General features: G+C 41.2%; 1 protein-coding gene across 1 annotated transcript in view; it reads left to right on the plus strand.

The window, feature by feature from the left end:
• TBX20 (T-box transcription factor 20) overlaps positions 1-25,895 on the plus strand; it is a 34,411-nt gene extending 8,516 nt beyond the window's left edge. The window contains exons 4-8 of the mRNA XM_086741667.1: positions 316-424; positions 6,001-6,159; positions 9,614-9,690; positions 21,166-21,275; positions 25,473-25,895. Of these exons, the coding sequence (XP_086597793.1) occupies positions 316-424; positions 6,001-6,159; positions 9,614-9,690; positions 21,166-21,275; positions 25,473-25,813 (796 nt within the window). The 3' untranslated portion in view covers positions 25,814-25,895. The remainder of the gene's footprint in view (positions 1-315; positions 425-6,000; positions 6,160-9,613; positions 9,691-21,165; positions 21,276-25,472) is intronic.
• The last annotated feature ends 560 nt before the right edge of the window (positions 25,896-26,455 follow it).

Consider the following 26,455-nt stretch of genomic DNA (forward strand, 5'->3'; position numbering starts at 1 on the left):
AGAGCAGTGCAGCACTCAGACACAGGATTCTTCATTACGTTCCAGTGAACTAAACAAAAAAGTCATCTGCTTTACTGTCTTTCATTACTAGTCGCATTTCAGGCGTTCATTAATTTGGGGGAGATTGTGTGTGTCTTGTTCGAGTAGCAGCTCTGCATTACCCTAAGCTCTCAGGAAATCCACGCCCGTGAAACCACTGCATATCCCGAAAGAAAGATGTTACAGACTTAAATTTCATTACGGAGACGGTGCCCATGCATGCGCCAAGAGATGAGATTTTTTTATGAGCAGGCCTGTTCCCTGTTTTTGTTTTAGGTTGTACGTGCACCCTGACTCCCCATTCACTGGAGAGCAACTGCTGAAGCAGATGGTGTCCTTCGAAAAAGTCAAACTCACTAACAACGAGCTGGATCAGCACGGCCACGTGAGTAACTCTCCTGGTGGGAAAGGGTAAAGGAACTGCTGTAGAGAACCACTCATCTGTGTCACAGGGCTAAGCTTGTGGGAGAGAGACCAAGATAGAGAAAGGTTGCCATGGTCCCCATCTTACACCTCTCTTGTCCGGCCCTTCATAGCTCAGTGCAGGAGGATGCTGTGCGAAGCCGAAACGTGTTGAGTTTTAATCTCTGTTGTAGAGGAACAGGTGACTTCTGAAATTGAGCATTTGCCTTTCATAAGGTAGAGCCCAAGTGTTGACCTGTGTTGACTTGACAAGTGTTCAAATGATGGTCCTACTGCCATCAGAGGCAGAACATCCACTGGGGACACGTTCAGGGTGGAGCTGAGCATCAAAGCAAGGGAGAGAAGGGAGGCAGTTGAGCTTTGTCATGCTTCTGCTTCATTTTGCTGTGACTTGGCAGTATGCTCTGCTGTACACACGGGCTAGCAAGCTCACACGCTTTTCCATTTGTGCTTGGAAGCTCCTTCTCCTTACAGGCAACCTGTTAAGAGTTGTATCCATCAATAAGAGCGCTTATACTTCCAGACTCAATGCTGCATGGGCACAGAGACATGACACCAAAGCTAGGGCTATGTGTGCCTCAGTTGCCCTTGAAACAACTGTAGGCTATCTGCAAGTCAAGGAGCCGCAGGGTGAACTTGGGCCACTAAAGGAAACAGGTCCCAGCTCTGACTGGTACCAGTTTGTTGCCACAAGCCCTGGCTGGAAGCTGGTAAACAGGATGCAGAGCTGCCGGCCGTGGGCTCCTGCTATGCTCCTTTAGCTACCTGACTGCCTGATGGGAAGTGGTAAGAAAAAATCTTGTCTGTCCTGTCCCCTTCCCAAAATTGACTGTTACGTGCAGGAATGGCTTCGCAGTGCCTCCAAGTTGCAAAGGAAGAGCTAAAAGGGTCGTCTCTGGGCTCAGGGGCTCCCCAGGGGAAGGCTGAAGGAGCAGGGGGATGGACTTGAAGGGGTTGTTGGCTGAGGATGGGGCAGTTAAGAGGAAAGAGTGTAAATGCAGTGTTAGTAAATGAGGCGTTGGGAAGAGAGGAGTGATTTTGAACTCTGAAGCATCTGTAGGGTAACTAACCTGTAAAGCTGAATAATTGTGGCATAGAAGGTATCAGAAATCCCTCCCCTAGCGTGGTGTTTATTGCCTTTTCGGACTTTGTGAGATGGAGGCTGTTTGTCTGAGCTGTGTTCTGTGCAAATGCCTCTCATTCAAACAATAATTTTTACGCACTTCAAGACCTAAGAATTGAACCACAGCCATGATCATTTAAAATACATCTTGGAAACATCAACATAAGTAGTTTAAAACAAAAGAAAGCCTTAAAAGATGCCTTTATGTTGCTCTTTTGTAAAGATCCCTCTGTGGGTATATTTTCCTTGCATCCAATTCCCACTGTTGCTCCCTTCCTGACTAGCGGAGAATGTCGTCTTCTTTTTTTTTTCCCCTCTCTTTTATTTCATAATCTGCAGAAGGGCATAGCTGAAGATTTGTGGGCTCTATCACCGAGTGATGATAGAGCAGTATACGTGCGCATTTAAAAAGAAACATTTTTCATCATAACAGGGGCCATGTGTGCCTCTAATAAAGGGCTCGCAGCAGTATATTGCAAACTAGTTAGGAGTAGTGCAGTTCCCAGAAGCCCAGACGAGTATAAAAAAGAAGTAGGACTGAGAAGCTGTCGGGAACAGAAACATGTGACAGAGTAAGAAGATGTAATCACCTCAAATACAGACAGTGGGAGAAAATGATCTCTAGCGCTTTAGATGCGACCTCGCGATTAACTTTCCAAGAAGTGGCAGAGGTGGATCCTATTCTTTATGTGAAGGTTTTGGACAGCTGAGGTCAATGGAAAGTTCTGCAAGTTGAGTTAAGAATAAGCCCCGAAGGCTTGATCCCACATTGAGATTTGCGTGACAGGTGTTACACCTTTGTGGAGCAGTCTCTTTTTAACATTTTGTGGGTTTTTGTGTTCCAAATTAGGGTGTCAGGTCTTACGTGCTGCCTTATTGAAGCTATGTAAATACCATCATTGGACGTTCAGTAGAATTAAGGAAGAAATTCATCCCCTGGAGCCTTTAAGGAGGGTTCACTGTGCAACGCCAATGGCATTTCTGAGCTCCCCTGTACTAAGAGAAGGGGAGAATTGAAATGCCTCCTGAAACTTCTCCCTTCGTTTTGAAAATGCCATTCTTCACTGATGAGATCTTTTCAGTTGACCTGCTAAAATCTTAAATTGTGTTTGATAAGGCATGTTGGTTCTTGAGGAAGTTTTAATGACCTAAAAAGACGCCTTTAAATACTAATTATAGAGAAGCTGGATCCAGCTCAATTCCAGTTTGTTCTAGTTCCTCACTTTCTCCATGCTCCAGGAGACAGTTTTGGTTGTTAAGGTAATTGTGGTGTTTTATTTGTAGGGTGGTTCATTTCCTGAAAAGGAATCTGTAGAGAAGAGAGGCATTTGTTTGTCCTAGCATGTATTTGTTTTCTCTTATTCTGAGACGTTTTGGACTTGGCAAGCGTCTCTGCTGGTGTATCTTCAGCAGCACGCATCAACCCATCGCTATGTACATATTCTCCCCAAGCAGCAGGCAGAAGTCTTATCTCTGTGTGCATGACATACAGATTGCTCCATGGAAACACTTTCAGATATCCTTACCAGAGGAAGGAAATGGCTCCTATCTCTGGACTTTTACTGCCGAGCAAGCAATTCGCATTTTTCTGGTTGTGGAACATTTATGAGCGTGATTCTCACCCCCCTCCCCTGGCCCTAGATTTCTGGTGATATTTTTCACACAGGCTGCTTCTTTTAGGACTTTTGGTTGCAGTTAGTTGGGATGGCATAATTTCTGGTTTATGGTGAGGTGAACCATGAGCGTATATATCCTCATAATTGCTTTTCTGGCATTTATGATAGCAAAACTCAAACACGTGAATGTTTGCAAAAGCAAACACAAAGGTGTGAACATGACCAACAAGTAACTGTGAAAGCAGGTGTTTCAGAACAGCCACAAGGAGTTATGGCTGGATTTTTTTTTTTTTTAAGTCAACCTGGCAGAATTTAGGAACCTCTATGCTTTTAGAAAGCAAACTTTGGCTGGTAACACCTTTCTTTGGTGAATATGGGAGCCATATTCACAGCACAGTTCCTGAATTCAAAGCCACCTCCGGGATTTTGCAGCTGGCATCCAGATTGCTTCTGGTGACCGGTCTGTAGCCAGTGGGAGCCAGATGCCTACAAACCCTCCTGACCTTACAGCAAACAGGATCCTGTAAGGACGAATCCTGGTCATCTCCCCTGCTGCAGGCTGTCAGCACGAAGGCAGACAGGATGGCTGGGGGCCTGTGGCCAGGCTGTACAGCGAGTAAGTGTGTGTTAGGGGGCTGCCATCAGTATAGGTGTACCCGGCGTTTCTCTTGGGACACAGCAGCATGAGTATCCCAGAGCTGGCGTCAGGGGTTTTCTGATGGCTACACCATGCAGGTAGGGGACTGCTTGGACTTTGAGACCACTCCTGGGGACTACTCTGTGAGCTGCACCCTGTGTATCCAACTCCTTTAGGCTGTTTTGATGGTCCTAACGTAGGAAGTTGTATGAATACTAAGGGGTACCTTTGTGCAGTATCCTGCTGACTTTAGTATCAGCGAGTATGGCAACATTGGCAGCCTGTGCATGGGTGCAGGTGGAGCACTACACACACACAGACCCTCACGAAAAGGAAATAGTGACCTTCACCTTGGCCATGGGTCTTTTGTGACCTCCTGGCTACATTTGGTACTTGTTTTGTACCTGGATGACTCAACTTGCCCCTGGTGGGAACGCACAGGGCAGAGCATCATGGCAGGGGATGTTATCCACGTGCACTTTTGGTTTCGGAAAACTTTCGTAAAGGATTACGTGGTCTTTTTGAGAAATGGAGTTTCTTTATCACAATTTGCATTCACAGAGGAGTGAAAGGAAAGGGCATGTGTGGGAGATGCTCTGTCACAGCTTTTTCCTCCTTCCGCTCGGCTGCTGCTCAGATGTAATGCCTTAGTGTGGATATCGTGGCTATGAAAGGCAATGGGAAGTGCCGAGCTCTGTGGGCTGACCCCTCAGTAAGCTCATCACCATCCACGCACCATCCTTTAAAATGTCTTTTCCAGCTGCTTAGAGCAGCCCAAGTGACTCGGATGGTAAGACAAAATTTTACAGAGAGAGAGAGAAGTGCTAAGGACATTAAAGGCAAGGTGAATGGCGTTGTGTTCATCTATGAAATGGTGAAGTGATTTGAGAAAGGACCTGAGCTGGTAAAAGCAGACATGCAACACTTTCAGGATGATGGTTCCCCATCACTGTAATGACTTTCCTGTTACTGTATGCACCCTGCCTCAAAGTCACAGTGCGAGTCTTAGCAATATTTGGCCCCAAAGGAGCAGCAGAGAAAACACTGGTGGAAATTTTAGCCATGACAAAGCTATTTCTAAGTTCTCTGCTCCAATGCAACGTGCAACCCTTCCCATTGACTGAGTTAGCATGAAATATTGCACCACTTCTGCTGTGTTTCAGCCGAAGTTAACGCTTCCTGAGGAATGCACATTAGCTATTCCAGATGTATGGAGCTGACTGTAACGTCGTTATGGTCCCTGCAAAATAGAACCACCCACACCATTGCCAATTACGTCTTGTGACTGTGATTATATCCAAAACAAGGACTGGTGCGAGCCGAGCTCTGTATTTAATTCTTACATTGTAATACTGTGGTTAGAAGCAGCCAAACAGGCCTCAGCCAGTGGCAGCTGAGGCAAACGGGACTCTCGGTTTGACGCCAGCGAACGTTGAAGTTGGTTACTTGGTACAGTAGGTTTAGAATCGTTTTGGGAGCTCGTAAAACAGTTATTAATGAGGATAAAATGGCAACACCTAGTCATTTTTGGGTTCTGTACTGGTTTCCCTCCTTGCTCTCATTTTCAGTTGTCTGCATTGAAGAGAATCTACAAAGTAGTTGCTCTAAAGTTTTGGCACAGTAAAAGGATCTGGGGAGTTTTATTTTCGGTCAGACAGTTTGTGGTGCTGCTGGTGGTGGTTTTTTTTGGTTGGGTTTTATTTTTTTCTCTGCTTTTTTGAGGGGTTCCTGTCTCTTCTCATTCTGCACCTGCACATTTTTTGCAACTGTGGATTCTCCGTCACCAGCTTTGAAGAGCTACATATTTACACTCGCAGCTGACACCTGCAAACCGGGGCACGCGCTAGCAATAACAAATTCCATATGTAAAACACATTACCTATCGGAACAGGTATTTATACTTCCAAAAAATGTGTGCTCACCAGTGGCGTAGGAGTGAGAGGAAACCAGCTCATGGGGTGCCTGCTTTTCCAGCTTCCTTTTCTGGAACTGCCCAACGGAGCCAGAGAGTTTGCTCTGAAAATCAACCCCCGGCTAGTTAAGATTTCAGATGTCTCCACTGCAGTGTTAGATTTTTTTTTTTTTTTCCCTACAGTTTTATAGCCTTCGAGGGTCCCATTAACCTTCCTCTCAGGACAGTGCCTTCTCACTCTTTCTTGCAGATCATTTTGAACTCCATGCACAAGTACCAGCCAAGGGTCCACATTATTAAGAAGAAGGATCACACGGCTTCTTTGCTAAACCTGAAATCAGAAGAGTTTAGGACATTTATCTTTCCAGAGACAGTTTTTACTGCTGTTACCGCCTACCAGAATCAATTGGTGAGTACTGTTGATAATTTCCGCAAATTTAACCAAGTCCCACCCTGCTGAAAACTCCCTTTCCCCCAGTCTAAACTAGGAAACTTTCTGCTATAATCTACTTTGCCATGCCAAGGTCTGTAGTGACTATGCCCAACCTAATTCAGGTGTAATTCTTACCTATATGGTACCCTATATGGGTAGTACTACTAACTTCAAAGGGCCATAAGAATTATTCATGGGAGTAAAGATCACATAAAGAGACTTTCTTGTCTTCCCTTCTGTCCATACAAAGCTGTTTGCATATTACCATTTAGTCCTTTTCCAATTATAACTCATTCAGGAACTGTTCTTATTTGCAGTGATCTTTCACACCACGAGCTATTAGCTGAGAGATATTCTGGCTTGCACATGATGACTTCATGGGCTTAAAAATTGACTAATTAAGCTCTAAGGCTCAAATGTAAGCGAAAATCACTGAGAGATATGCTTTTCAGAGGCTGTTCAGATTACATCCAGATGTCTGAATTTCAATTTCCATGCCAGTGAATAATACATACAAAATGGCGGAGATCATAACAATGGATTGCTAATGAGTAATTTTAGGAAGTATATAAACAATTGGAGAGCAGAGGCTCTGCTAGACAGTGGATAAGGCTTTAGTATTTAAGTCAGTGGAAATATGTTGTTGGCTTCAGAGCGATTCAGAGTGTGGTTGAAGGACTTAATGACTATGGCACTTCAAAAAAAACCACCTCTTTCCCTCTCTAATTCCCCTGAGTTAAGACAAACATAACCACTGTCTAAACATGTGTGCAGGCAGCATCACAGAGTCAATGTACCTGCTGGTTTATTTAAAGAATTTCTAATTAGCATTTCTAATTATGAAGCACAAGTAATTAATTTCCAAATGCTATGAATAAAATAAACTACTGCATGGGGGTCAAAGAAGCTAACAGTAGTAGTATTAAGTCGGTCCTTATGACAGACCCTATATCCCACTTTACGGCTTTAGTATCAGAATGTATTGATTTTAAACTCAGGTTTGCATCTGAATGCTGCACAAAATGCATTCAGCACCTGGCAATCTCAAAAATAAAATGTTTGGACAGGCGCCTAGATTTTTCCGCATAACTTTCTGTAGAAACCAGCAAAATAGTAACAGGCACAAAACCAGCTAAACCTGGAATTTATTTCTGTAGGATGGATTTGTGTTTACCAATGATATTTACACCAGAGATGTTTCTAAACTAACCTTCCCAAAGTACATACATTGAGTCCTGGAAAATTTCTCAATGGAACATCTCCGGAACCCCTAGAGGTTGATACTGTCATTTTATTTATGACTAATGAAAATGGAGCCTTTTTTCATTTTTGCCATTTCTTTCAGAACTGTTTTAAGGAGGGGTTGATTACATTTCTGGAGGTTATTAGATAAAAGCTAAATACATTACACTTTCAACAAACTATCTCATAATTTAAGATTTAAAGGGCATGCATTTATTTAAACAGTCAAACCACTGCCAAAGAGTTGAATTGTAGGTCAGATTTCATTTTAAAATGCTTTCTAGCAGATGTTCTCTGATTGTTTGTGAGACAGTCTCTCAGGAAAAATATGGCCATAAATGATTGTGAGTCTCATCTGGCTTTGGTGGATACAAGAAGTTTCTCTTGTGATGTCATACCAAATCTTTAATATTAGGAAAATGGAAGTTTGATTGGTGAAAATACGCTCAAGAGATGAATAGATGTCCTTACTATTCTGCAGTGCAGTTGGCTCGATGTGTTGGTGATCTAAGTCAATGGAACTAGTTAGAGCTTGTCTTTTTTTCAAGATAGTTTTCAGAATGCTGCCATAAAAATGCTCACTGTACGTGAGGCACTAACCCACCACTCTTTGCAACATTGCTATGAGTCAAGGGCTTATGGGTATCTTGGGAGTAGAATAAGACTACAACTAATTTGCTGTGCTGTTGCAAGGTCCTGTGGCAAGGCTAGTGTTCAGCATAGCTTCCACCAGTTCTACCTGCATGATGAGACAGCCTCAAACCCTCAGCCAGCACTGAGGTCCCACGCTTTTCCATGCTTCCTCTCTCTGTGTTTCCCTCCTAGAAGACCTCTTTCTCAGAATGAAAAGTTGAGTTCAGTTGTCCTTTTTTTTTTTTTTATTTTGAATTTTGGAGGAGAAGCCACCCCATTTTGCAATACTTTTGTTTGATGAGAGCATTTGATGGTTTGAGGATTTGGAAAAGATCCCTTTTCTTTCTGAGTCTCAAGACTAAAAGTGAAGTTGTGGCCTCTTCAATACGGGCTTTTTTTTGAGGAAAGCCAGGCTGACATAGCCGCTCATTATGAAATACTGAGAGCTGTTGATTTTTATGGGCTTCAGCTAGAGTTGGTGGCAGTCACCGCCTTGCAGGACAGGTCCTGTGCTGACCCTCATCAAGCTCTAACTCCCATTTACAGTTTTATTTTTAATTCTTGGAAGAAGTATGGCTGGAAAATCTGAGTATTATGATGATGTCTCAGCTTTTATTTACCAAAATAATTAAAAAAAAAAAATTGGCTGGACAGCTAGAAAATTTCACAGGGGCAATGGTATATTTTTTTTTCTGCTCCAAAAAAACCATAGTGGAAGCCACAACCTATGCCTGCAAAGTTTCACGGTGAAGTTAAGGGGAGGCCTGATGCTTTGAGGCAGAGGAACTGCTTATCAGTGGGTTACTCTGGCAGGATGGAAAGGCTGACAGGATGCACTGGGCAGGTTTGTAGCTGCATTTGAAGAAGGAAGGAGAATTTCGGTTGTAAGATTTCTGGTTTTTTTTTCAGGACTGTGACAGTTTTAACGGACTTACTTCTTTAACCCAAGCTCTGTCAGTTTAAATCTGAGTTCTCCCCACGTTTCCTCCCTCCTTCCCTTCCTCAGCCTCTTTCCATGCAAAAACAATTAAACTGCCCCTATGTGATAGCTGGTAGGTCTGGCTGAGAACATTTGCATCGCAGTAAAAAAAAAAAAAAAAAGAAAGAAAAAAAAAGATAAGCCTGAGCTGAAGCAATGTCTTCAGGTCTGCAGGCAATGTGGCTCCTACTTTAGGCTCATGTTACTTCATGTGCAGCTCCACCAACAAGGCTGAGATGTTAGCGAGGTGCCGTGCATCGCTCATGGAAAAGACAACCTGATTCATGCTGTTAAACTATTTGGAAGCGGTAACACTGTACGTGGGTGGGTTCCTCCTGCTCTGGGTAACATGAAGGCTGAGCCCACTGTGCCCGTTGGTTTTTCCATTGCCGTATGTGTAATACACCCTGTTTTGCCTCCCCAGCTTTGCAGCATCTCAGGGGTAGTATGCACACACACGCAAGGAGCATGAATAAAATTAGCAGTGAAGTCAGGAGGATGGATTGGTTAACACTTTGTACGCTGCAATACCTCAACACTATATTCATGTTGCATTGCTCTTTTCTGTGTTTCTAGATAACCAAGTTGAAAATTGACAGCAACCCTTTTGCTAAAGGATTCCGGGACTCTTCCAGACTCACTGATATCGAGAGGTAATGGGGACTTTCTGTTTACTTTCCATGTAGATAAGATAAAGAGAAGAGAGAGTTTGTAGGGAAAGCATCCTTTCAACTCCTGAGAAGCTGTGCATTTTAATGTTATCTTGTTGCATATAGTAAGCTTCCTCCACCTCCTTTAAAAATACTTATAAACTTTATGAAGAAAGAGCTGGTTTGAGTTTTGACATCTGTTCCAGTTGGGGCTGATATATTCATCTTCCTGAGGGGGCTTCTTGAAGGAGGGAGAGGGTCAGTTTTACAACTTCAGAATGAAAAGCTTTTTTCTTATCATGACATTTAATCCTGTTGAGGGCTGTGAATTGGGTCACTGGAAAACAAGGGCAGTGGTCCTGTGAAAAGCATCTTTATAGCTCCCCACTGCTCCACACAGTGAAAAAGAGAGAGGGGAGCTTCCCAAAATACACTTCAGCAGTCCCAGACACTGAAGTCAGCAATTATTGCCATCAGGACAAATCCCATAACTCCCACTCTGACGACAAAGATGCCATTTTTGTTTCACCAAAATTGCACTGCTGGCTGCATCAGGGGAAAGCTTTATCTAGAAACTCTTGAGTTTTGTGTGTGTGTACAGCTCATTATAAGTAACTGCTGCCATAGGGACAGAAGCATTAACCCACAGTTGAGTAGGAAATAAACTTCAAACTCTTGGTAGCTCTCCAGCATGTCACATTTTTATGATAGCGTGTCAAATAGTTTGGCAAATGAAACAAATTAAGCTGCCTGTGTCCTTTAGGCTGGAAGAGAACTCGATGGAGATAGATATAGCACACCTAAATTTTCCTATGAGCATACAATCATGAAAAAAAGTTTGGAGAGGCCAAAACCCTCTAGGCTCCTATGTTGGGATATCCAGATGTATCTGTGAATCATTTTTCACGGGTGCATATAAGGGACAAACTGCTCAATGAAGTCATATCCATATAGCTAGAGAAAATGTTTACAGCATTTCGAAAGTACATAAATCTAAGCGGGTCCATGGCTGGGAAATAGTGGTATATTTTATACCTTACTAGTGACTGGATCGTTAGGGATTCATTGAGTAATTGGGTGAAAGAACAATAATTTGGGAAACCAAGCTTGTAGACTGCAGTGCACATTTGCAAAGTTGTTAAAAATTGCTTCCTAACTGAAAGTCTTAGTTGAAAATGTAAAAAAAACCCAAAAAAACAATGCAGATTTAATTAAAATAGCATAGACTGCCATATTGACAGAGTACTAAGGTAAACAACATCCAAAGCTCAGGTTTGTATGCAATAAATAGTCAAGAAAGGACCTGTAGGAAGAGGAGAGACTTTGATTTTTCACATTTCAGTTTCCTTGTTTTACAGACAGGCGATATCTAATGACACAGCTTTGCAAGGGCTGAGAGAGTCTGAGTAGATAAGCTGGGAGAAAAACTTAGTTACCTCTGTGCAGATGAACAAACTATCATGGTGCTGGATATGAAGGGAATTTTAGGACATCTTATTATAACAGCACATGGCATGGAGTCAGAAATGCCGAGCATAAACCGCAGTACCCTTTTGTTTATTGATAAGTGTAGAATAGAGAGTGAGAGAGGCAGCTTAGCCCAGGCACGGACGTTGCCATGAAAGATAAGGTAGCCAAATGCGAAACCTACAATAAATACAACACACAGAATGTGAAAAGTATTGAAATGACATTAAAACTTTGCATTTGAAAGTCCAAGTTGGGGTAAGGTCTTATTTTGACTTAAATGGGAAAGCTTAGCCCTGATCAGGGAACAAGAGGATTTAAAAAAACAAAACCATCTGCACAACACATCAGGTAATGAGGTAGTGAAAGTGTAACAAACAACAGGGCTGGTAAGAGACTTCGAGAATTTCCTAAGTTATCTGATATGGTCCAGAAATACCGAGGGTTTTTTTTTTCAGTTTCAGCATCAAAATATTCAGATGGACGAGAATGTCATTCTCTGAGTGCCCACTGGTTCTATAGATTTAATCTTAGCCCCGGGAATATTGCTTCAAGAAATTTGATATAAAGCAAAAGACATAGCAAAGTGAGATAAAACAACAAGAAGAATTTCTTGCTTGATGTCCACTGTGACATACATTACAAGGTGTAGGTGATGCATTGAATGGCACGGCACGACTCTTGCTCAGTCTGGTTGGAAACGTAGCTCTTCCCCTAAGATCACTCTCTGAGAAAAATATTTATTTGCCAGGGAAAAGACTATGCAGGCCAAATGCACATTTGCACACCTCTTAAAAATGGAATAGTTATCCAGAAGCTGTGAAAATACCTTCTGTGCACTGCTTCCTAAGCAGGCCTGCGCACAACATGTGCGTGCATAATTTGCAGTGCTGCGCGGTGATTCTAGCATCCTGTGATGTTAGGGCCAAGAGAGCACTCACTTATCACGAGTTCCAGCTTTTCCAAATGACTTCAGTAGTGTGAAAGTGTACAGAGCTTTGTATTTCATTTCCAGGTATTTAAGCCTGCTTTTTCCTAAACAGCCTTTGGGGAGGGAAACAAATCAGATCAATTGATCTTTAGAGACCTAAAGAAATTAAATTAGTCTGGAGTCAGTTACTGCACTAAACCATCCGGTAATTGGATTGCTCCTTGTAACTGATTGAAAACAGCCTCTATCTGTAACAATATAGGGAGCTTTTCTTTATAGTAGATCTGAGAGAAAAACACATCTTTTTATGACATGATGACAGAAATTGCACTTTTTTAACCTAATTGAATATGATTTTATAAATATGTGACTTTAACGATTTCAGGCTTCCCATTCTAGATTTACGATCCCTGTGTAGGAAATTCAAGCTGCAAGTGCCTTGAGGATTAAAACTGTTTGCATTATATGTGTTGGAGTTAAAATTATGTATGTAAAGGTAGTGAAATTTGCAGAATGGTAGAGGAGGTAGGCAACAGCAAAGCTACTGAAGTGCCTGTATTTTCTCTTGTTCCTGCTTAAATACCTTACAATGGTTTCCTTGTACTCATAGCTATATAAGCAAAGCTTTTACCATTGAAAAAGTCTTTGGTGAGTTTGGTACATACTGAATTTTCAGTAGGATGTGAGATTACTTCCACAACCAGCTCTTTCCATACATTACTTGTGGTAATCTATTTATGGTAATGGGGCAGACTTTATCTGGGGCTACTATGATTTAGATAAGTTGCCGATTCACCTTTTAATCTTTTTATGTGGTATTTACATTTCCTCTATTATAAAAAGGCTCCCACAGTGGTTGTGATTGAAAAACTGAACATTTAGCAGCAATTGTCAGAATATGGAGCTTAATGTACTGTGGTGTTGACTATGGGATGCCAAGCACAGTAATGTGGATGAGTGTGATCTTTTTAAATGGTAACTTTTGTGAAAAAGACTAATGCAGGTTTTATGAGCAATTCGCTCTGGGGATAGGCTTCAAGGGAATATCTTTTTGCTTCTACTTAAAAAAAAAAAACTGCAAAAGCCATGAAAGATGCAAAATCAGACCCCAACACATTAATTTTTTTATCTTGAGCATGAATTTATTTTTTGTGTTATTGTGAAGAATTAGCCTTTTAAAAATAAATAAAACCATTGCCATTAAATATCATGCAAACAATACAGTAAAAAAAGGTGATCATTTCAAGAGTGTGAGTCAACAGAACTACTGAATCATAAAATAATGATCAAATAAGAATTGACAGATCATAATAATGATCTGAACGTTGCTTGACTATTTGACCCAATACATGGTAGGCAAGTTCAGGGTGTGGACTTGTAACTATTAAAGAGAGCTAAGGGAGTATACTCATCTGCACAAGTCCAGTAATGCTTCTTGGAGGTATATACGTACTTCAAGAGGCAATATCTTAGGTATTGGAAAAGTATGGCTGCACACACAATTAATTTTTAGGCAGACAAAGGAAGGATTGGGGGAGGGGGAGTGGGATAGGGGAAATAAGTAAGAGAGTTGCATGCATCCCAGCTGGATTTGCATGATAATCAGATTCTTATTTTTCCCCTGAGGAGCTTCATGTCTGAGATGTGGAAATACATTGTACCAGCTTACAAGGCTGTAAGTGAAACGGATGCTAATGCCCAGATGTGGGCACTGCCCTTTTGAAGTGTCAGTGAAAGCTATGTGCTTAATGATGTGCTGTCCACAGCAGTCCTTTTTTCCATCCCTTCCCTACTCACCCCACAGAGCTGCTTTCCTCCACATTCCCACCTTTTGCTGCTGGTCTAGAAGAACTTGCCTGACTCTTGAACGCACCCTACCAACTGCCAGAAATATATTCTCTATGACCTATTCCCATGTCCATGGTTAAGTAGGGCTTTGTCATAGTTCTCCTCCAACAAGTCAAACTCGCCAGCTGATCTTTTATCCTCAGCTAGTTCTCAGTCTGTGAATATTGGCAACCAGCCATGGGAGATCATCTCTGATGTTTAAGTTAGGAGAAGCAGTGAAGTCCTGAATTTACGGAGAAACACCAGGGAATCTGGTGCCTAAACGCTTGGTATCTGCTGCCATTCTAGATGTGCTTAGGTTACCCCAGCCTCCAGCTGCTTCTCTAGAGGGGTAGATGGATTGTCTATATTTTCTGTGTCATCGCTTTTGTTGCTTGGATGTCTTAAGACATCTAGAAAGCACTGCCTGCCTACATTTAGACACCTGAAGCATTCCCTTTAAATCTAGTTCCTCCACCTCTGCTTACTGTTAGCCAGGAAACAGTTACTTTTTCTCAGCAGAAGGCCCTCCACACCAGCTAAAATCTCTTAAGTTCCCAAGCTTTTAAGCACTCATACCCTGGCTCATTTTCCACTTAGTTATTCTGTTATCTATCTTTTTACTTGTGCAAAATGGTATAAAAATGTTTCCTTTTTCTAGTGTTTTCCACTCACCTTGTTCAGGCATAGCGTGTGCGTAAGGGGAGGGGATGATGTCAGATCAGACCCCTGGTTTCCACCACACAGGATGTGTCACTATATTTGGGGGGGAAAGATACCGAGAAAGAGCTTTAATATACATTTGGTGTTTTTTTTCCAAGTCAGAGAAGAGAAATATAATTTTCTCTCTTATTTTTCCTTCTTCGTTCCCTGCATAAAAATAGCTGGGGTTATTTGCAGTTGAGAGAAGTGGCGTGGGTATATTTAATAAACTCATGCTCCTTTTTCATAAGTATCATTACTCTTCCCATGTCATGGCTTCAGCCAGGCTACGTGACCTCCACACATATTATAGCTCTTCCAGAATTGCCATCAGTAGGCATTTGTTTATTGCAAGGGGACCAGCAAACACCACTTTGGGGGTACAGTTGTTCCTTCTCCTGCAATCATTGAAAAATAGATTTTTCATCATTTAATTCACATTTCACTTCTTTCTTTAAATTGCTTTTATTCTTGGAGTAATGCATTAATCCAGCTCAATAGTCTTGACTTCGTGTGAAAGTGTTTGGTGGCTCTCTAGTAGATTTTGGGCCAAATTGAACTTCAGCTCACGCGAGCCAATGTCGTTGGATGGCCCCTGTTTCTTCCCCAGTTGGAAATGATTCAGCTCTAACCTAAACAGTGGAAAGCAGATGCTTTGTTCTGGTCAAAGATTTGGTCCGTACCATGCCAGAGCTGAATTAGGTTCCTAGGGTCAGTCTGTAATATTAATCTACCAGTATAAGAGCAACTACATGCAGCAAATGTATATGTCTGTGTGTTTGTACGTGTGTAAAATAGCAACTAAACACCACAGGAACAGGAAGGCTGAGTGATACCTGAACAGTGGTCCTGATAGTGTTTATTCTTCACTCTTAGCTGCTCTTATGGGAATGTATTTGTTCCTCCTCCTGTGTTGTTGGTTTTTTTTGTTGTTGTTGTTTTTTGGGTTTGTTTTTTTTTGTTATTTTGCTTTTTTTTTTTTTTACAGACTTGTTTTTAGCACTTGGGTCTTGGACAAATTAGTCATCTTTTCCCTTAAAAAAAAAAAGTTCTACTACAGTGCGACTTCCGACAAGTTTATTTTTGTGCCTTCTCAGCCCATTTATTCCATCTGTCTTCACCTCACCTCACTTCTGATGTCTTCTGTTATCTGGGCTTTCTTCCAAACACACTAACTGGCAGCTACAAAAAAAAAGGAAACCTTTGAAATGCAGAACTAAAGAAGTCATTCAGGCTGCAAACTGATAATTCATACACTTTATATCCTGTTCTGTATTTTTCTTTGTGTTGAACTGAATAGCCAAGCAAAACATAGTTGTCAGTTTTATTATTTTCTTTCTATTAATTTTTTTTAATTAACATTGCTTTTTTTTCTTGTAAAGAAACCCCCCCCCAAAAAAAAAAAACCAAAAGAAAAAACCAAACTCCATGACACCAGGCACAGGGAGTGGATTTTGAGGATATCCTTACCTTTTTGTTTACCTGTCACTTGGATAGTAAGGGCAAAAAGAGAAAACACTAACAGGTTGCTCAACTCTGCTCTGAAGTTTCTACCTCTTGTAGCCATTCCTGAAACGGCAACTTCTGCAGAAGACAGGAGTTCGGAGTGCCTGGCTCTTTCTCACTGCACTCTGGCTTTTGCACATTGTCCTCAGAGGAGGTTGAACCTGGCTCCCAGTGGAATGGGCGCCTGCCTGTTACATCAACTCCATCCTCTTTGGAGTGGTGTTATAGATCTAAGATGGACACTAACTCAGGCTTGGCTCCAGCAAGCTAGTTCTGGATTAACTTCTCTAACACCTTCTGCCAACAAAACAAAATATATTGCCTCAAGCCTCCTCCTCCTAAAGGGAGAAGGTAGGCTTCCTGTTTCTGTCCCCTGGGTCCACTTTCTGCCAAATTCAGGAAAATCCATAGCTTCAGCTGCATCCAGGCATGTAACAGCATCAGTGCTGACCGTGCCTTGTGGCCAGGTGAGCCCTCTTCCGTATCACCAGGGCTTGTGGTCGTATGCTTCAGAACCAGGCTTGTGGTGATGCTGTGAATGCACAGCTGAAGCAAAGTAACAGTAAGAGGAGGAGAAAAAAATGACATGAAAAAGCATCAGAGAGATGCCTGCTTCCACCTACAAAGATGCACTGTTCTTTCATCTTGATTAAAGATCCTACTCAGGGTAATCTGGGATTTATCATCTCCCAAGATAATTTCTGTAATCCGAGTTGACAGCAAAAGGAAGTGAGCATCCTCACGCAGGGCATTGCTTCTCAACTGCTTCTCAAGTCAGATCTGTTTTCTGCCATCTCCCAGTTCATATCCACAGCAAGATCCTGGATTTAGTCTGTAAAGTGTTAGTGAATCACTTATCAGCCACATCAGGATCTTCCTATCTACCTTTGTTCCTCTGAGACTACTGTGTACGTACAGGGCACTGTTAACTAAACAAAGGCAAAGACTCAGCTTGTAGCTGGAAGACATAAAGAATCCCTAGCTGCAAGTTTAGCTTTAGAATCAGTTGCTGGCAGAGGCAAAAGTGAAATGTTCAGCTGAGAGGTTAAAACCTGCAGAATGGCAAGATGCTCTCTGTGCACCTTGAAACCTTGCTAATTGATAAATTCTCCCAGCCCTTCACTTCCTTGCTTTCCTGGTCCAAAACTTGCTGGTTTATTTCATGCATAAAGGAAAGAAGTGCTTTGTTCATAATAAGCAGAGGTTTATTTATAGGCCTGGGCTCAAGGTCTGCTTCTGTCAGAACGTAGATCGTTGGTTGTATTACCTCTCCTCACATTTATCCTGCCTCAGCATCTTCTCTGTGGGTGTGCTAGCCAATATGAGCTTATTTTTTTCCTCTCCATTTGGCACATGCTTCCTTATTCTCTTTCTCAAAGAGCTTCAGCCCCTAACTCGCTCTTCTCCAGCCTGTCATCTGCTACTATTATCCAGTTGTACACATAGCACAGCTTAATCATAGTAATATATTGTACCTGTGTGTATGTTTTCCCCACCTCTGGGTATTTACAAGATAACTGTGAGGTGAAGAGCAGTCTGGAAGACTGAAAATTGTTGGTAGACCATACAAAAGAATTTGACAGAAGGGAGACATCTTTTCTTTATCCACCTGGCAGCTTGTGATCTCTCAAAACAAAGTTTATTTCTAATTTATTGCTATAATAGAAGAAACTGTAGAGTCCTAAGATACATTAAAAAGGTGAAAATGGTTACGTTCAAGTATTAGATAACAAGTGTTTGATCACAACTGAATAACAGAAATACAGAAGGTAAGCACTGAGTAACTGAAAGTCACTTTGTTCTTCAGTCAGTTTAGTGTGGATCAGCTCTGAAAAAAAACTAAAGGAAAGCTTTAAAAAAACCCTCTCATACTCTTCACTTCCTAACTCTTTTATTGAGCAGAATCATAAAATGGCAAATATTGATTTATCTTTCAGTAATTTATAAAATTATTTCCATAAATCCTTTGAACCACGCTGATATCTGAAGATGCTGCATACAGAACTGTAAAGCCAGAGTCTTTCCCTCTTAGTAGTATTATTATTATAATTCAGGACTTTTGAAAATTGATTTTATTGGCCCACTCTACAGAGCACCATATTCTGGACATCCTAAACAGTTCATACTTTCATAAACAGAATTTTCAGGAAGATTTTGAGATTTAAGTCCTTTTGGTCACAGTTGACAAAAGGGTATAAGCAGGAACTTGTGTCCCAGATTGCCAGCTTCGTTCCTCCATTTTGAACTAGATTTCACAGGCACTAAAATCTTGTTGTTAAAGTTTTGCTTCCTCCTACACATCTGCTTTGGAGCAAGTCCTAAAGCACTTGTCTTCAAAGGATGGAGGGGGTTCAACTCCTCTTTCCAACCTGTGTGGGAAACTTCACGTGTTTCCATAGACAGATGAGTTGCAACCCCTTTCTGCTCTGAGAAGGCTTGATCTCTGGGTAGTGTTCTCTGAGGACAAAATGTTTGAGCACGGTGCAGAGGCCACCACTTCTTCCCTTTGAAACATAAAAGGAAGGAAAAGTTAGCCATTAATTTGGAGTTAGGTCACTTGTCCAGGTTGGGGAGCATCTGAGTGCAGACTTCAGCTCTTGTTTTGCTAGGTGGAAGAAATAGTGTGTCATGGGATAACTCAGAGGTGCACTTAATGAGTGGAGAAAATACACCACTTCTGGCTTTTCTTTGCTGCCTTTGCATGCTCAGAGGGGTTTCCTGCTCAGCTTTTTGCATTCCATAGGTCTGTTTGGAGGTTTATATGCAGCACGTGTGGAACGTGGAAAGAAGAGTGTCCACCTGAAGGCAGCGGGGGCCAGGTGCCTAAGTTCTGGTGTGAATCTCAATGCCTTGTGCTCATGATGTGAATGACAGCCTCAACCTCTGAAATGAAAAATTAGTAGGTGTGTTGTGATTATAGCATAAACCACCAACACGGGTAGGCAAGATAAGCATATACAGTTTTAAATATTAAATCCTAGCTGCACAAAAGGAACTACTTTTGTGAATTAGTTGCTTTCCCTCATCCAAATTTCCTTGTTGCACCATTACCTCTGTCATAAAAACCTTTTCTTCTTGTGCCAATGAATGAGATTAATCTTCTAAAACCTTTAGCATACTATCTGCAACATTACAACATTAAAAATAAATAAACAAACCTACTATATAGTTCCCTGGTTTCAAACTTTGCAGATTCAGGGTTCACTTAGAAGTCATCTCTCTTTTTCCTTTAAGAGAAGACAACCATACAGAATAATAGAGTTCTCTGTCTAGCATACAAGCCCATCTGGAAAGAATTTAGTCTGCAATAATTGTGGGCATTTGCTTTAGCTTTAAATCCCTGTAGGTAATTCAAATGTAAATTTATTGGGGTGAGTTTATCCCCAAGTCGCCATTGGATCCAATATTTTCGGGATGAATTTGGCCCACTGCACTAAAACTACAGCCTGCATTGTTTCTGTTGCATCAGGATATTATTACATGCTGTAACGTCTCTCGTTATAAGCAGACCTTTACTAGAAATAAAGTCAATAGAGACAACACAGACAATCACCTGAATCACATTTATTTTCAGACATTTGAAGATGAGTAGTTCTTTGGTTATGAATATGTTCATAGACTTGTATCTAAATCACTCAGACAACACTGGTCTAATTCATTATTTTGTTATTCTGTACTCATCTGAGATAGTGTTTTTGGTTAAGTAAAATTCTTTGCATTTCACGTTCTGCTTCAGGAAAAAAAAAAGTTTCAAGAGGCATTCAGCACATAATGTAAACAATGCCATCTGTCTTTTTCTTTGTAAAATCTTCTTTGAGATAGCCCCGATATGCCTACTGTTTTCAATCACTTAAAAGGCAGTAATTCAATTATATCATCCTCTATGTAGGAACTGCCATTGCTTTCAGTCCACTTCCAATCCTGACACAAGTAAATCACTTTGATAAGATCCCATTTTTATTTATTTTTTTTCTGAGGAGACTAGCATAAGTAATGATGCCAGTGATAGACCAAGGACAAAATGACCATAATGGGCTTTCTGTAGGAAAGGAAAACATGTGCCATTGTGATTTATCATTTTACTTGGAAAATGTTTTTCCTTGGAATTTCTGTAACACCCACACTCTCCAAGCAAAGGGCATTAGCAAGTACGAACGGCCAAATGGTAAATTCAGACAAAACCTTCACCAAGCAGCAAATTTAAACAGCTACCCCTACCTAGATTTCTTAAATGGGAACAGAAGGTCAAAGCCATTTTGGAAATGTGCCTCGGTCTTATTCATCTTTGGTATAATGCCACTTACTTACATGGAAATGCCGTGGGAATGTGTAAGCTTGAATCTTCCTTACAAACTGCTATGGCTTATCGTGCAGATATGCCTTCCTTCTATTTAAAAATTGTTTGGGTGACTTCAGTGCTTTGTGCCACCACCAAGGCGGGGGCCTAGCAGACACGTCTAACCTCCCAGAATAGATGCGGCACGAGATCAGTAGTATCTGTAGACTTCCTGCTACGAACTGGCCTCAGCCCTGATGCTGAGAGAGCATGGTTACAGCTGAGCTATCTCTGGACACATCTATCCCTTGCCCCTTATTTCAGAAAAATAGGAGAGGACCAGATGAGATGGTCAGGTGTGATGTGAAAGCTGGTTTGAAAGGAGCTGGACCACAGGTGTCTCCTTGAACCCAAACTGATCACTCACCACAAAAACCCAGAGCTTGCATTTTCAAATCTGTGAAGAGTGCTGGTCTTATGTTCACTGTCTGAGACCACATCCAGGAAATGCAGTAGGAATTTCACCCTACTTTGCTGAAGAAGCAGTACCGCGCAGGTAAGAGGTGATTACCGATGTTAAACATTGGCCAATTTCAACATTTCCAGTGGTGTGCCATGAGGTAACCCTTTTGTTAAGTGATTTTGGAGAGTCTATGTGAGAAAGCTGTGATCTGGACAGGGAAAAGGCTGTATGTTCATTGTATTTAACCTAATGATTTAGGAGGCTGTTTAGGATGTTATTGATACAGTAGGTTTTTTCCTTTCTCAGAGAAAGTGTGGAAAGCCTCATCCAAAAGCATTCCTATGCCCGATCACCCATTCGGACCTATGGAGGAGAAGATGATCTCGGAGATGACAGCCAGGCAACACAAAGCAGAGGTAGGAAAATGTGCTCCTGAGGTAAACTGTAGTGCACTAGTTATGCTTGAGAAAAGGAGGACCACAGTCAGTGGTCTGAAGTTCTGTAATGAAGAAAAATATTTGTTACCTTATGGCTCTTCTGGACATCTGATATGCTATGGCACTAGTGTCGGTGGCTAGTTCAGGAGGCAGCTGATGGGAAAACAGGCAACTTCATTACCATGGTGCTGAGAACAAGCTGACGCTTCCCATCCCTTGGCAGGACTTACAAGCTGAGGCTCAGCACCATTTGTAAAGTACCACGTAGATGTGCCACTTGCTGCCCCTCCAGCCTTCTGTGAACAGAGGACTTGGTTCTGACCATCTTCAAACAGCCTGTGGTTAACCTGCTTTGCCTCTACAGGAAGAAAAGCCCATAGCTCCCTGGAAAGCTGATGTTTAATTTTTACCTCTTGGTCTCGAAAACGTGCTTTTCCTGCTGAGGCAATTCACCTGAAATGCTTTACCAAATGGCTTGTCTACTTTAGCAGTTGCAAAAGTAATAGCAAGAGGGAGCTGTTCTTTGTGGGGATACTTGCTGGACAAATTGCATCTGTCGTAAATTGACACTGGAAATAGATCTCAAACCCATCCTGCGGGACCACTGCCTGGCATAAACTTGTGTTGCATTGTACTTTGCATGTTGACTTCATGACCTGCCTGATATGCAACAGCCACTTGAGGTAAAGCAGTTCTATCTGCCTTCCGACTGGCAGTGCCCTTGTCTTGTCCTCTAACTTCATACAGCATTGCTAAGATAAGAGCATTATTTCTGGTCACAAGCTCTTTAGACTTGTGTGGGGAAAACACACTTATTTTTAACCACGAGTTGCTCTTCAACAAAATGTGATTAGGTGGGCTTGTTCATACACATCTATTCTAAGCGCAGTTCCTTAGATTGCGGAGCTTCTGGAGCAACTCCTCAGCTGGTACGATGCCATCCTTTCACATACTTCTAGGAGATTACCTTGCTTAATGTCAGCTTAGATCCTAGGCCAGTTATTATGGAAGACAGTGTTAAAATTTCCCTTGACAGAGTGCTCAGAGCAAGGCACCTTCTCTCCAAGAATTAAATTTCTCCTTGGTATGATGTCCTCCTGTAGGAGTGATAAAGTGAACGAGGTGAAGCTCAGTACGAGAGCTGACCATTAAAGCCTTTCTCCTCTGAAAAGAATCCTTAGGAAGGTGTCATAGGAGGAAATAATAGTTTACTATGATTAATTTTATATATAATATATACAGGTTACAGTTGGGCATTTGCTCGCTATATGGCAAATAAGTAAGTGAGGAAGATGATGAGTTGTGGCAACCAACTTTTTTTTCTAATCTAGGAGCATAGGATGTGATTGTTCTGGGCAACCAGGAGCATGCACAGGGAGTAAAACATACTGCTCCTGCAGATGAGTAACTGTTACTGCCTTCACTCTCTGTTTGGGTCTGGTGTCCTTAATAAAGGAAAGATATGAGGAGAGAAACAATGATCTTATTGAAACTCCACAGACATTTCCATTTCTTCTGATGCATTTTAAAACTACATTGCATGCAAGGGATGTCCATCCATACATATGAGAGCTGACAGTCAAATACATACAAGTTGCTGTGTGATGTGTGTTATAAGCTCCCTGAGGCCCAAACTGCCTCAGAATTACTAGAGCACATTTTCTTGGTGCTGGCAAATGTCGTATGTGAGACTTACTGGAGTACTAAGTTGCAATTAGAGAACATTGCAGTTGGAGGAGGAAAGAGTGCTTATGGAGGTCCCTCATGAGAATCATAGAGTAGTTTGGGTTGGAAGGGACCTTTAAAGGTCATCTAGTCCAACCTCCCTGCAAGGAGCCGGGACATCTCCAACCAGATCTGGCTGCTCAGAGCCCTGTGCAACCTGGCCTTGAATGTTTCCAGGGATGGGGCATCCACCACCTCTCTGGGCAACCTGTTCCAGTGTTCCACCCTCATTGTAAAATATTTCTTCCTTATATCTAGCCTAAATCTACCCTCTTCTAGTTTAAAACCATTACCCCTTGTCCTATCGCAACAGGCTCTGCTAAAAACTTTATCTCCATCTTTCCTATAAGCCCCCTTTAGGTATTGGAAGACCGCTATAAGGTTTCCCTGGAGCCTTCTCTTCTCCAGGCTGAACAGACCCAGCTCTCTCAGCCTGTCCTCATAGGAGAGGTGCTCCAGCCCTCTGATCATTTCATGATCATTAATAAGAAAGAATCACATACTTATTCTGTGTAGAACAAAGAAAGTCTATCACTGCTATTTATATCTTATTACTTCAGCACCCACCCACAGCATTCTCAATTCAGCCATTTTCAGCCATTTAAAGACAGAAGTGCCTAGCCTTTAGTAGTATATTTATCACAAGAAGCCTATTTCTAGAGGAATTAACAGATATGAAATATATAAATCCAATTAAAACTCTTTAATGCATGATGTCTGGGTGCCTGTGCCTCAGCATCCACACACAGGATTCACCCATTCACCTGGAACACAGCCAAATGTAAACCTTCTTGGCAAACACAGATTTGCATCCTGCTTTCCCTGTAGTGCAATAATGCTCGGATACACCCTGATTTGTAAAGGGGTTTGCTCTGGTCTGTGAGCATAGTGTTATTCTTATGGTTTGGCTCTGGATCCTGATTTCCCAGTAGTTAGGATTTGGTTCAGTGATAGGGCCAGGATTTGGTTCAAGTCCATTTCTACTGCTGAATCTACACAATTTCTCTTTCCTGTTACTGGGTCATTTTACTTGTTTCATTAAGCAGAGGAGCAATTAATCAAGAGTAACTCTCTTTCTGATTTGAGAATATATCCCTAAAGAGATTTTTTTTTTCTTAAATAATAATTACCATTTTTTCTTTCTGTTGTTGTTTGCTTATAGTTTTGTTTTGAGTATGTGGCTATGATTGGTCAGGATACATAATTCCAAGAAGTTTACCTTGACAGATAGATGTCTTCATATTTTTTTTCTCTTCACAATTTGGATGAATCAGATTTATGAAACTAATACCTGTTGTAAAATTTGTTATCTCAGAATGTTTTGCAATACTGGCTTGAAATTCTATTTTGTCAAATATTCTTGCCAGTAAATTTATTTCTTAAAGTAAGAACCATTTTCTCAATGGATGAAATTGGACAAGAAAGAAAATACAAAAGGGACATGAGTTGAATTATTGTTTGAATAGGAATAAAAATCAGGAGTCTATTTATAGGATTTTATTGTATTCTGCATTTCTAGAAATCAGATATTGGATGATGACCACATAGAGGAACTGCAGAGGTGAAGGGCAACATTGTCACTAGAATATTTGAAAATAACCATGTATTTAGTCAAACAAATTATTCATTGTTTCCCAAAAATTTTACTGTCAAAATAAAATAAGTAATTAGTTCTAATTTAAAAACACCATTTTCCTTTTTTAAATGATTTTGCAATCTTCAGAGAAAAAGTGTTTTAAAGAGGTGGAAAATTTGGGAAAATAATTTTTGGAAGATTTTAGATTAAAAAAATACCAAAGAAGCCACTTCCATTTGATCAAAAGTAGGTAATTACCCTGAGAGCAACGTTTTAGTATTTTTGTGCATTTCACTTAAAACCTGGCATCTCTTACTAAGATTTAGCATCAGTGTTGTTTCTTAAAGCACTGTACTCAGTCGGAAAAATAACAAATGTTTTGACATTTTAGATTTTTTTTGTTCTGTATTTTTTAAAAAGTCAGGTTGAATGAAAAGATGCAGTGTTGACAAGATTTACTGAGGTAAAAAAAAAAAAAGAAAACTTGCAGTGCAAATTACATTTTTCTGCATCAAAAGAAAATGACCAGTTCTACTGAGGATCTGATGGAAAAAGCTACAAGCGTACAAGCATGTCTTCAAAATGAGGATGTAATGCAGTGAGATTCAACATCAGAGTAGATGCTTCAGTGTTTAGTAGCAACTTCTTAAAAGGGAAATTTGTCTAAGGTGTAGTTATAAAGGACAGCAACTGGCAAATATAAAGAAATATAAAGAAAGACAAAAGAAAAGAGAAGTATTTGGGAAGTATTTCCAATGACAATTTGTCATTAAAATCAGGCTTGCTATGGAAGATTCTCTTTCTCCCTTTTTGCAATTTTACCAGCTTTATGTGTTGCAGTGCAAACATGAGGCATTCTTTCTCTTTGCTTGCAGGGTCAGCCTTTACAACATCTGATAACCTCTCCCTCAGTTCCTGGGTATCCTCCTCAACCAGTTTTCCCGGATTTCAGCATCCACAGTCTTTGAGTGCCCTGGGTACCAGCACTGCATCCATAGCTACACCCATTCCTCATCCAATCCAAGGATCTCTGCCTCCGTACAGCCGCCTGGGAATGCCTCTTACGCCTTCTGCTATAGCCAGCTCCATGCAAGGTAGTGGCCCCACTTTCCCTTCCTTCCACATGCCTAGGTACCACCATTATTTTCAGCAGGGTCCTTATGCCGCTATCCAGGGACTGCGTCACTCCTCCGCAGTGATGACGCCCTTTGTATGAGTGATGTAAGACAAGAGAAATACGAGATTTTGAACGTGCAAGTTTGGTATGAAAAACACAAGGGACCTTCCTGAAAGGCCTGTGGCAGGAGTGCTGAACTCGTAACAAACCAGCTAAGAAAATGCATTATGGATATAGATTCCTCCATTGAGGGATCACAAGAAGAGAGCGCGCAGCTTGGAGCTGCTCACAGATCTATGTGTAACACAGTTGAAATGGATCCCAAAGTTCCCAGGATTTTTGGTTGCGTGCAGCTTGTTCCAAAGGTGCATTATACCTAGTGGAAAGAGATTATGTTTATGCAGCAGTGTACAAATTAATTGTGTATAGGTCTTTTTTTTTCATATGCTAGAAGAAATCTGAAAAAGGCAATACTCTTACTCATTTTCATCTCTTCTTGTGACTAATAAGCATCTAAACAGGAAAATGTATTGCTACAACTTTGAGCATGTTTCAGGCTATGCCAGCACACATTTGCTGGGAACGGGACAAAGTGGAGAAAGCCACTGTCCTTTTTAAAAGACTGGCTTATATTCACCAAAAGCAGTATTTCTTAGCTGCTACTATAATCCCAAAGAGAAAATTATTAACAAGTTTTTCTTTCTTCGTTTGTTTCTTTCACAAAACACTTATTAGTTCCAA

This window comes from Chlamydotis macqueenii, chromosome 2 (genome assembly GCF_036417535.1).
Source record: "Chlamydotis macqueenii isolate bChlMac1 chromosome 2, bChlMac1.mat, whole genome shotgun sequence".
Classification (NCBI taxonomy): domain Eukaryota; kingdom Metazoa; phylum Chordata; class Aves; order Otidiformes; family Otididae; genus Chlamydotis; species Chlamydotis macqueenii.